The sequence below is a fragment of the Rhopilema esculentum genome, chromosome 18, assembly GCF_057945365.1.
Source record: "Rhopilema esculentum isolate cy_ngs chromosome 18, ASM5794536v1, whole genome shotgun sequence".
In the NCBI taxonomy this organism is placed as follows: domain Eukaryota; kingdom Metazoa; phylum Cnidaria; class Scyphozoa; order Rhizostomeae; family Rhizostomatidae; genus Rhopilema; species Rhopilema esculentum.
Window position 1 is genome coordinate 4,289,204 of NC_142832.1, and position 12,737 is coordinate 4,301,940.

Below are 12,737 nucleotides of genomic sequence, written 5' to 3' on the forward strand. Positions count from 1 at the left end.
GCCACTGTATGGTGCTTTTTTTAAGTAATTGCGTTTCTTCTCAACTTTTTCCAGTGGTCTTAAACTTTTGCACATGACTGTAAAATTAAATAATTCGAATGGAATTGTCTTACTGATCGCAGATCAGTTCTTGCTTTTCCTAAAGGAACATACTTTATTTTGTATGAACCCCGAGACTAGATTTGCCTAAAATAAGAACCGCGAAAGAACATGCTCAGTCTCAGATGAAAAAGTAGAAGAAAAAAGCATTGTGTCTTTGAAATTTTCTCTCGTGTTAAAAAAGAGTAGATTTTATCAGCTAATAATCCGTACCACCAAAATTGTCGTGCAAAACTGCCATTTAGTTTTCTAAGAAATAATTTATAGTTTGTGATTTTGGAATTATTAAAGCTGAGATAGAAACTACATTAAGAAAACCTGAGCTTCGAATTATCCAAAAAATTGGAACACCGAACTTCAGCAAAAAATTATCTGTTTCTTGTTTAAAGGAGTTTAAATCAGAAACATTATAGATTTTAGAATCAGATAAATTAAATCACACTCACAATTCATTGCTGCTTCAAATTTAAATAAAGCTCAAAAAATTTTAGTAAGAATGCAATATTAGGGGGATCGACTTGAATCAAAATTGTTTTATCTTGCTTCAATGTCATCTTATCAATAGGTCAGATAAATTTCTGAGTTGTTTTATGCTATTGTCAATGTGACACTAACACAGCTTTTTATCGTCCATGACCGCATAAACACGCAAGAAAAAGTGCTTTGATTTGTCTTGAGGTTTAACAATAGGCATATATAGATTCGTAAAGTTGACGGTCCTTGTGCGTGTTCATGTTTTGGAAACGGTGGTACTTTCAACAATGCGTCGCTAAGGTGTTTGGGCGGTCGTCTTGGTGACGCATCACAGGGAAACATTAATTTGTAAACAATGCTTGCTCATATTCTCTTCCTGTCCAGTCTGGAACTTCGTCTACGAATTAAAGAAGAACGAAATGAAATATTTGTACAATTGAATAGTTGTTGTTGAAAGTTTTCAAGTTAGCCATGGGTACAGGAGGCTCAAAGGGAAAAAAGGTTGCGAAAAATTCCAAGAAAAAATCTGTTGGTTCGTCTTCAAGCAGTTCGTCATCATCCGGGAAAAAGCGTGCAAAGAAATTGAGTATTGATGGGAACAACAATCGAAACGAACTGGTTGATGTCGTTTTAGAGTACGTGAATACAAATAGAATAAAGTCAGTTAGTTTTGAACGAGCAGCGAGGTTAAAAGCCACAGAAATCAATTGGCAATGGGCAATCGTAAATGGAACAAGTACATACGCAGCAAACACAATGAAGCCATTTTTACAGCCGACAAAAGGCCGTAGAGGTTGGAGGAACATCAGAATTTATGTGTCATCAACTTTTGAGGATTTCAAAGATGAGCGGGATGTACTTTCAAAAGAGGTTTGTACGTTGAGATTTCGCAGATGCTCATTTGCCAATCACCACCTGCCCTGGATGTAGAACTCGCTTTAAAGTAATTATTGATCCCCGGTGTCCTGTGCGAATTATTTTCATTCTCTTTGTTGCTATCAACAAATGAACGTCAAAGCGTTACTTTAAAACCAAAATCCCTACTTTCGTGCTCTTATGGGCTAGTAACTTTTAACAAATAATTGAAAGAAGCTGTTGACGCTAATTAACATGCACTCTTTGTGAGCATCATTTAGTAAGAACACGAGCCTCAAAAATGGTCAACAGTTAGAACAAGTGAAAAACAAACTAGGGCTGACCTACTGTAAATTGCAACGACGAACAACGTTTTATCTCAAAACGAGGGTTTTTAGCCATGTGTGGGTGCTTTTTCAGTGAATATTCAAACTTCTCGGCAAATTAAATTTGTCTCGCTCACTTTGTTGGCAAATGAGGCCTGAACACCTCCCTAGAGCAAAAAGCTAGCAATCGCACTGCTTGCTGTTAATTTAAGAACAAATTAAGAACGATGCAGCCTCAGATTTTCCAGAAAAAATTAGGAACAGTCAGCCTGAACTTAAATTTACTGGTCCTTATAAAAAAAGTGTATTAGACCAACTTAAGTCAAGAGCCCTCCCTCACTAGTTCTTTTATAAAGTGGAGCTGTAGTAAATTTATGTGTAGAAAAATCGCATGAATGAATAATGGCCTTGAAGCAATCCAACTTTCATTTAAATTTTCTACCAAGAGTTATCTTATGCTGAATCCTAACACCTCCAATGTGAATATGTAACTACCTTGCCCATGTGTTAGGATGAAATCAATTAGTACATACCCCCTGAAAGTTTGGGCTTTCCACTTGAAATATTTCTAAATCCACTTTTTACCCCTTAATGGTGGGAGAACTTTTATGTCATGACTTTATTGTTAAACATGGTTCTGCCATGGTCTTTTCACAGGGGTCATTAAATATATTTGCCTAATTCTAAAACAAATCTGATTGACTATTGATACATAGAGGTTATGCTGTGGCTCTATGATGATGTTGCTCCAATACTTTTAAGGTTTTCACTAAGCTGAGAGAATGGTGTGAAGAAAAAAAGCTGAGACTTGTTGATGTTGACTTGAGATGGGTAAGTGGATGATTTTATTTCATTCAATTTTCTAAGAAATTTAACAATATGTATGAAAAAAGATTCAAACAGTGATTTGTAGAATATTGGGGTCTTCTCATAGGGGCTCAAAAAACAACAAAATTGTTGAAAATTCAGGCTATAGCCCCTGCTGGCCCAATGGCTGTGCGGTTCCTGCAAGATGCATCTTTTTTGAAGCCACAATTTGCAGGTAAACCATTGCCAAGTTCGTCAGCTGCCCATAGAAAAATGGTCGGGCTAATAACCCACAAACCTGAAAAGTACCCCAATATTGACAGCTTATTCAAAAGCAGTTTTAATTGAAGTTTTGTAGCCTGATATTTGTTTTGATGCCAAAATACATTGATATGTTGGTGTATCGCTACCCTGTTACTTAGTATATTACATATTTGAGGAATATTAAACCAGGGCTATTAATCTTTCCTCAACAACTGTAATGTTGATTGTGTTTTCCCAGTTTTAAGAAGTGCTGATCCCCCTGGTTTGAAGTTATTTGTAGTAGGGTGGGGGGGGGGGGGCACTGAAAACTTTTTATGTGTAAAAGGATATTATGTTGTATCAAGTTAATATTTGACTCATATGTTCCAACACAGGGTTTGACAAATTTCTTAAATCTCTGCTGAGTTGGGAAAAAGTTTTCTAGAATGATAAAATTGCTCCCCTCAACCAACACCCCCCCTCCACCAACACCCTCTCCACCAACACCCCCCTCCACCAACACTCCCTCCACCAACAAACCCCCCCCCCCTCCACCAACAAACCCCCCTCCACCAACAACCCCCCTCCCCCCCGGCTGGAACATGTCTTATAATTCAAAGGTAGCCTGTATGTACTTTTTTCATGATAACCATTGCCTGTATGCTCATAATCTGTGAATGAATTTAAATTGTATTTAACATGCAAACTGCAATACCTGTTAATGAGCTCATTTTATAAAGCTATTGTTTTTTTCTTTGATTCTTCAACTTTGGAGATGAGGCTCTGCTTTTCATTGTACTAAATGAGCAATTATTATTTGACAATACTGCCACATGTATCAAAGTTTGTTGATTTAGTACTTGTGTTAGGGAATCTAGATGCGGCGAAACATTCTACCCTATTGATGAAAATGAATTTTCTAATTAAAATTTTATATTTTTTTGCAAATTTTTGATTTTGTAAATTATCATTTCACAATGTTTTGCAATAAAAGTCGATGCACTCAATTCAGGATTTCCAAAAGCTACCTAAAGATTTATCAGATCTGTTTTCTTTTGAATGTATTTTCTCACTACATTGGAAACCTCATTAAATAAGAATGAAGCAAACATTTTATGGAGGCAGTTTCATTCTTGCAAGTAACATTTAGCTAAAAAGATAAAACATACTTAAATCAGAGCCTACCTCCCTGTCTTGTTGTTTAGAAAAGAATTATTTCTTTCATGCTTTGTTCATGCTTTGAAGGTGTATTTTTTATTTTCCATAAACTCTGCCTTTAATTCACTGATATTTTATTGCTATTTTTCAGGGTTCCAAAGAAGACCTCAATAATTCTTCACATGCTCTTTTGGCACTGGGTGAAATAAACAGATGCTATGCAGAAAATACAATACCATTTTTCTTAGGACTCGTAGGGTAAGTGCGATTCAATTGCAGAAATTCATAGATTTTTCATATCTCTTTGTTTTGTTCTGTTCATTATTTCAAGGACCCATGCAGCCCACCCTGAACTGGGGGTAGAGCAATAGACAGATACCCCTTACCCTTTCTAGCAATGGACAGACATATCTTACCCCTACTAGTCCCCATGATGGCAATATTTATGCTGATGCATCTTAGTTGTGGATTTTCAGTCAACAAATTTGAAGTAATATACAGGTTTTGGAACAAGATTTGGGCTAATTTAATTAGATTATTTAACACAAAAGTGCCCCATCTCTCTCTCTCTCTCTCTCTCTCTCTCTCTCTCTCTCTCTCTCTCTCTCTCTCTAGCACATGTCTGAGTCTTTGGCTTTGCAGGTCTTGATCTTTCGTTTCATCCAGTGAATCATTGCGGAAGTAAATCGTTCCTTGTCAATTCAAATTTGTAGGGTCATATAACAATTCCCAAAGTGTGGAAAAATCCTCAATCCGAAGCTGTTACTCTGGTATTCAGAAAACATGTTTTCGAAGCTCCGTGTAATCGAAGCTTCTAAAATGTGTTAATCCTGTGGTTTAGCTTCAATGTTCACTGCAAATTTTATGCAGATCGCGTCAAAGGATGGAAAGTGTTTCATTTATCTCTGAACACCCGTCGGAAGTATAGGGGGGGCTGGAGCCCCCAAAAATATTGTCAAACTGTTGGCAGCCTCCCATATGAATTTCATTTCAACGGCACTGATATGTCTCTTATGTTCGATATAAATTTTGTGCCCCTCCATATTTACCTGTTATCCCCCGTGAAGACAAAAGCCCACCCAGTATGTTACACAGGGTTGTCTTTAAGAGATTTCCATCCTAATTTTGAAGAAATTTGATACAGATCCCATCTTATTTGCTTGTTAATCCGATCTGAACACATTGTTTAGATTTACGGTGTGTATAATCAAATATGTAAGGTAATCGAATCTTTAGCTTAATTTCATTTAGCCCGGGTTGTTTTACAATTAAGGTTATACTACTGACCTTTAACTGTATACAATTTTACTGGAGAACGTCCTTCATTTGAAATTCTAATCACATTGGCTCCGACACAGTTTGGAAAGTGGGGAGACCTTGGAAAAATTTAGCAACCACAACAAAAGATTTTGGAAAAAGCTTAAAGTGTGGGAGCCATGCCCCCGGCCTGCCTTTGTATCATATCTGTTTTAAATCTGTCTTGTCAAAATCAAACTTGCTTTGCAGCTTTGAAACATCTTAACAGTTTGTTCAAAAGACTAGATGTCCTCACTCCTTTACGAGCCACATAGCTCTTACCATGCTCTAATTTTGCAGCATCGTAAATTTTGATAATTATTGACCATCATTTTTAAGCTATTTCCTGCTCCAAATTGAGAGCTAGCCTTTGTTAAAGATTTGCCATTTTTACATATAGAACCAAGTAAAATTTTCTTGTCTGCCGTTTTTTGATTGTATGCATCATTCATCTACAGGATATGACAACGAACATTCCTTTGAGTGAGGACCCCCGATCAATTTTCTCTCCTTGCTTCTTGTGCTTCATTGCCCGCACCCCAACAATCTCATGAACCTCTATCAATCAATCTATGCATCTCAGTTCTTGGAACTTAGATTTCACTTTGTTTTATTTCCAGGGAAAAGCTCGACTGGATTCCAGATGAAAATGAAATTCCAAGCAACATTGCAGCACATTATGGATGGATCTATGGCTTTTCTCTCTACGAAATGGAAATATTGCACTCGGCCTATCGCTTCTGCAGTCCAAATGGTATGATATCAATACACGATTAAGATTCAACGGCGTGACTGATAGGAGAGTGGACATAAAATCATGTAACACCCCCCCCCCCCCCTCCCAATAATTTTCGATAGCTAGTTGCCAAATCGTTAATTTATCCCCTTATTCACCTTAGTATATTTACAGTACTTTGTCTATGTTTTCGATAATTTTATTCACATCTTTTTGCTCAGGAAATTCTTAATACGACACTTTTAACAATATTTGCTTTAAAAGGGTAAAATGAAAGCTGTGCTGAAAACGAACATTGATTTGTTAGAAGGCTTATAAATGATGCTTTCTAAGTAGAAGTCACATTGTAGCTGGAGAGACAGCATCGATTACTTTTATTGGTTGTTTTGTGTAGTGAAAGTTCCAATGTTGCTTGTCGATGTATTCCAGCTCTACTAAGCAACAATGACAATTTTAAAGATGTGTTTTCAAAATTTCATCAGTAAAGTTTTGGATAATCATTAACAAACATCTTCTGACTTTTCCCCACAGCATTATTCATGGTTCGAGATCCCGAGTTTCTGGTCAATTGTCCTGATACATCCAAGAAAGATTTCGTTGCCTCATCGGAGCTCAGCTCAACACGCACAAGTCGTTTAAAAACTGAACTGCTCAATATGTTTCCGGTAAGCAAAACTTCAGTATATTGGGTCACAGTTTATTGCCATGAAGTTAGTGTATACAGAGATCGCGGATATCGTAAAAAAATCTAGTATGTTAAAAGCTAAATATAAAAAATACAGTTGGCGAATATCCAAAAGGATATTTTCGACGTTTAATGGTATGGGATGTTTTTTAAGTTCGTGTACACTGTATTTACATGTTAAAAATCACAGTCTAAAATTATTTCATATCATTGCTGCATAACTATTATTGTCATTCTTTTTACTGTCGTGAACCTTGTATGATTTCACATGCAGTTTCAAAAATACCAATGTAAACCACGTCTATGTTTTTCTTTTATATTTCTTGTTTCGTCGTATTTCATTTTATTTAATCATTTCAAGCACTTTTTTTATATCTGCATATTTTCCCCCACATCATACGGAAAAACGGACTCAGGCAGGTTTTGGCGAAAAAAAGGGAAACAGAACGTCCGGTTCTGTGCTACGTTTTTTATAGTTGCACTATTACATTGTAGTTTTAAGAAGTCTAATGTGATTTGTTGAAGAAGTTTATGAGTAACTCAGTGTGCCCAAAAGCAATCACATATAACGCTCTTTCCAGAACACACAGGTCCACACATATCAAGCAAGTGCCCAGGTAGAAGAGGGAGCTCCTTTGAAAGTAACAGGACTGACTGGTGAAGTCACATCTTTTGGCACTGTGGTAAGTTAAGTCTTCAGCGTTAGAATTTCTTCAGTAAATTTTGAGACAATGGCATCTTTTTATAACATTATTAGAATGCAATAAAAAAGTTTTCAGTCTCAAACCAAAATAGATTGCATTTGACAGAAAATTGAATTGACCTCTGATAATTGTTTAAGTAATGCTTAGAGTTGCTCAAGGCTCTGTGCTGTCTCCATTCCATTTTATTTGTAGCTAAAATGCTGTTGGTCCTTTTACAGGTTTTGGAGTTTTTCAAGAAGAGAATAGACGAACTCTACCCATTAGATCCAACAGATCTCGACCCCGTTGAAGAGAGACGCCAAGCACATCGAGTATGATAACATATTTATGATTATAGTCAATGCTTCAAGAAAGCTGAAACTAAAATACAAGTGACAACGATATCTCAATTTGGGATTTGTACTGTACTGGTATTTTACGGTACTGTTCTGTACTGTACTGCGCTGTACTGTACTGTACAGTACTGTACTGTACGGTACAGTACAGTACAGTACAGTACAGTACAGTACAGTACTGTATTTGTACTGTATTTGTACTGTATTTGTACTGTATTTGTACTGTACTGTACTGTACTGTACTGTACTGTACTGTACTGTACTGTACTGTACTGTACTGTACTGTACTGTACTGTACTGTACTGTACTGTACTGTACTGTACTGTACTGTACTGTACTGTACTGTACTGTACTGTACTGTACTGTACTGTACTGTACTGTACTGTACTGTACTGTACTGTACTGTACTGTACTGTACTGTACTGTACTGTATTTGTACTGTATTTGTACTGTATTTGTACTGTACTGTACTGTACTGTATTTGTACTGTATTTGTACTGTATTTGTACTGTACAGTACTGTACTGTACTGTACTGTACTGTACTGTACTGTACTGTACTGTACTGTACTGTACTGTACTGTACTGTACTGTACTGTACTGTACTGTACTGTACTGTACTGTACTGTACTGTATTTGTACTGTATTTGTACTGTATTTGTACTGTATTTGTACTGTACTGTACTGTACTGTACTGTACTGTACTGTATTTGTACTGTATTTGTACTGTATTTGTACTGTACTGTACTGTACTGTACTGTACTGTACTGTATTTGTACTGTATTTGTACTGTATTTGTACTGTACTGTACTGTACTGTACTGTACTGTATTTGTACTGTATTTGTACTGTATTTGTACTGTATTTGTACTGTACTGTACTGTATTTGTACTGTATTTGTACTGTATTTGTACTGTATTTGTACTGTACTGTACTGTACTGTACTGTACTGTACTGTACTGTATTTGTACTGTATTTGTACTGTATTTGTACTGTACTGTACTGTATTTGTACTGTATTTGTACTGTACTGTACTGTATTTGTACTGTATTTGTACTGTACTGTACTGTACTGTATTTGTACTGTATTTGTACTGTATTTGTACTGTATTTGTACTGTACTGTACTGTATTTGTACTGTATTTGTACTGTATTTGTACTGTATTTGTACTGTATTTGTACTGTATTTGTACTGTATTTGTACTGTATTTGTACTGTATTTGTACTGTACTGTACTGTACTGTACTGTACTGTACTGTATTTGTACTGTATTTGTACTGTATTTGTACTGTACTGTACTGTATTTGTACTGTACTGTACTGTATTTGTACTGTATTTGTACTGTACTGTACTGTACTGTACTGTACTGTACTGTACTGTATTTGTACTGTATTTGTACTGTATTTGTACTGTACTGTACTGTATTTGTACTGTATTTGTACTGTATTTGTACTGTATTTGTACTGTATTTGTACTATACTGTACTGTATTTGTACTGTACTGTACTGTATTTGTACTGTATTTGTACTGTACTGTACTGTACTGTACTGTACTGTATTTGTACTGTATTTGTACTGTATTTGTACTGTATTTGTACTGTACTGTACTGTATTTGTACTGTACTGTACTGTACTGTACTGTACTGTACTGTACTGTACTGTACTGTACTGTACTGTACTGTACTGTACTGTACTGTACTGTACTGTACTGTACTGTACTGTACTGTATTTGTACTGTACAGTACTGTACTGTATTTGTACTGTATTTGTACTGTATTTGTACTGTACTGTACTGTACTGTACTGTACTGTACTGTACTGTACTGTACTGTACTGTACTGTACTGTACTGTACTGTACTGTACTGTACTGTACTGTACTGTACTGTACTGTACTGTACTGTACTGTACTGTACTGTACTGTACTGTACTGTATTTGTACTGTATTTGTACTGTATTTGTACTGTATTTGTACTGTACTGTACTGTACTGTATTTGTACTGTATTTGTACTGTATTTGTACTGTACTGTACTGTACTGTACTGTACTGTACTGTACTGTACTGTACTGTACTGTACTGTACTGTACTGTACTGTACTGTACTGTACTGTACTGTACTGTACTGTATTTGTACTGTACAGTACTGTACTGTATTTGTACTGTATTTGTACTGTATTTGTACTGTACTGTACTGTACTGTACTGTACTGTATTTGTACTGTACTGTACTGTATTTGTACTGTATTTGTACTGTACTGTACTGTACTGTACTGTACTGTACTGTATTTGTACTGTATTTGTACTGTACTGTACTGTATTTGTACTGTACTGTACTGTACTGTACTGTACTGTATTTGTACTGTATTTGTACTGTATTTGTACTGTATTTGTACTGTACTGTACTGTATTTGTACTGTACTGTACTGTACTGTACTGTACTGTACTGTACTGTACTGTACTGTATTTGTACTGTACTGTACTGTATTTGTACTGTACTGTACTGTACTGTACTGTACTGTACTGTATTTGTACTGTATTTGTACTGTATTTGTACTGTATTTGTACTGTATTTGTACTGTACTGTACTGTATTTGTACTGTATTTGTACTGTACTGTACTGTACTGTACTGTACTGTATTTGTACTGTATTTGTACTGTATTTGTACTGTATTTGTACTGTACTGTACTGTATTTGTACTGTATTTGTACTGTATTTGTACTGTACTGTACTGTATTTGTACTGTATTTGTACTGTATTTGTACTGTATTTGTACTGTATTTGTACTGTATTTGTACTGTACTGTACTGTATTTGTACTGTATTTGTACTGTACTGTACTGTATTTGTACTGTATTTGTACTGTATTTGTACTGTATTTGTACTGTATTTGTACTGTACTTTATTTGTACTGTATTTGTACTGTATTTGTACTGTATTTGTACTGTATTTGTACTGTACTTTATTTGTACTGTATTTGTACTGTATTTGTACTGTATTTGTACTGTATTTGTACTGTACTGTACTGTATTTGTACTGTATTTGTACTGTATTTGTACTGTATTTGTACTGTATTTGTACTGTACTTTATTTGTACTGTATTTGTACTGTATTTGTACTGTATTTGTACTGTACTGTACTGTATTTGTACTGTATTTGTACTGTACTGTACTGTATTTGTACTGTATTTGTACTGTATTTGTACTGTATTTGTACTGTATTTGTACTGTATTTGTACTGTATTTGTACTGTACTTTCTTTGTACTGTATTTGTACTGTATTTGTACTGTACTGGATATCTCATACTGTACTGGTATTCTAATACTACCGTTGTTTTTTGAAACGTTCATGGTTTATGAACCAGAAAAAGCCTTCTTCAATTTTTGCTTCAAGTTACAGCCTTATTTTTTCGGATCTCAACGTAATGCATCCTTGAGTCCAAAAACTGCCCACTGACAAGCACTTTGTTTGTTTATTGTTTTTCTAGAATTACGTAGCATATTATGCAGATAATTCATCTCTCAGAGAGGAAATCATTGCAAAGGTGGGTAAAGCATTCTTTCACAGATATAACTTGCCATCCTAAAACTTTATCATTTATATGTTGTGACGTACAAATAGCTAAGGTTTTTGTTTGAAAACTATATCTATCATCCGTTTTTACTAACAGTCGATTTAGGTTATCTTTTTTATATCTTTTACGTGACAATCCATTAACATTTCTTGTACGTAAAGCACCATGAAACATTTCTTCAAGTATAAGTCCTTCAGTAGAGTATTCAGTTGAAAGAAATTTATAATTGTCTTTGTGACAGATTTCACCGTGTATCTAGAGGCTTTTACAGATATTCTGCAATGCTTCAAATTGTGATGAATGGGAACCATTTTCTACAGCTTTGATATTTATCTACATTCTTTTTCAGATCGAGAAGGAGATAAAAGAGCCAACAGAACCATCGCCAATCATCGTCCACGGCAGCCATGGAACTGGAAAAACAACGATCCTTGCTCAAAGTGCAAGAAGAACCATGGATCTTTGTGAAAATGGAGGAATCCCCGTGCCTTCGTATGTACCATAGAGCAGTCATAGGGGTAGAAAGGGGGCACATAATTCTGAGAGCACTTGAGCAGCCACTCTAACCTAGGAGAAGATTAGTTTATCAGTGAAAGGCTTCTGGCAAAGTTGGGGCTGCTTGCAAAATATCGCCTCAAGGATGAAATTGCTGGTGTAGCATCGTAGTGATGAAGTGGAGTCATATGTTGACTGATATTTTTCAGAGCTTAAAATGAAATGTATATATTTTGTTCTTTCTCCTTTTGTGATCTGACTCTCGCAATACATATAAGAAGAAGAGAAAGAAGAGTTTTAAGGGATAATTGTTTAAACTTCATATTTCTGTCAAATATGGCAGTGTTTCTTACTCTGTATCCAAGACATTCTTTAGCCTTTATAAAAGCCTTTAATGCTTGTATGAATCTGAATTTATGCTGTATTTAGGGGTGCATTGCGGTGGAAGGTACTCCTGCATTTTGTCGGGTCAGCTCCAGGGTCAACGGACTTGGTTTCATTTCTAGAGAGACTCCTGAAAGAGACAGGCCAACTCAAGGTTAGCTATTAATATCAATTATATGAAATTCTCATCAATTTTCATGAACTTTTACCATTTTTTGTTTTATCTTTTAAGTTAGAAATTAATCACTCGTTTGAAACACCGCATCCAATGCAATTTTTAGCTTTGTCTTAACATTTTATTTCTTGGGGCTTATTTTGAAATGGTAACTTTTCGAGATGTTGCAACATGAGGATGTTTTCAAGATGGGGTTTGTGGCAGTTGTCCGAGGAGAAAAGCAGCTCGAATTTGAAGTCTGTTTGAGTATTTACGGATCTTCATCGAGCTGGCGTTTGAGGTTCCTTTTTCAGCGAGTTTGAAAAAGCTGAGATAGTTGAATATCAGTGTTTATTTTAACGTGCAGTGATAACCAATTTGTGCAGTGGTAAATCGTTATTGTACAGTGATAAACTCAAATTTT

The 12,737-nt window shown here is 35.6% G+C and overlaps 1 protein-coding gene across 1 annotated transcript in view; it reads left to right on the forward strand.

The window, feature by feature from the left end:
• The window catches only part of LOC135696647 (TPR repeat-containing protein DDB_G0287407), a 54,065-nt gene that overhangs the window by 31,133 nt on the left and 10,195 nt on the right, over window positions 1-12,737 (forward strand). The window contains exons 2-11 of the mRNA XM_089113622.1: window positions 958-1,443; window positions 2,517-2,585; window positions 4,114-4,220; window positions 5,879-6,012; window positions 6,526-6,659; window positions 7,261-7,362; window positions 7,602-7,694; window positions 11,194-11,250; window positions 11,630-11,772; window positions 12,205-12,313. Coding sequence (XP_088969748.1) covers window positions 1,045-1,443; window positions 2,517-2,585; window positions 4,114-4,220; window positions 5,879-6,012; window positions 6,526-6,659; window positions 7,261-7,362; window positions 7,602-7,694; window positions 11,194-11,250; window positions 11,630-11,772; window positions 12,205-12,313 — 1,347 coding nt within the window. The 5' untranslated portion in view covers window positions 958-1,044. The remainder of the gene's footprint in view (window positions 1-957; window positions 1,444-2,516; window positions 2,586-4,113; window positions 4,221-5,878; window positions 6,013-6,525; window positions 6,660-7,260; window positions 7,363-7,601; window positions 7,695-11,193; window positions 11,251-11,629; window positions 11,773-12,204; window positions 12,314-12,737) is intronic.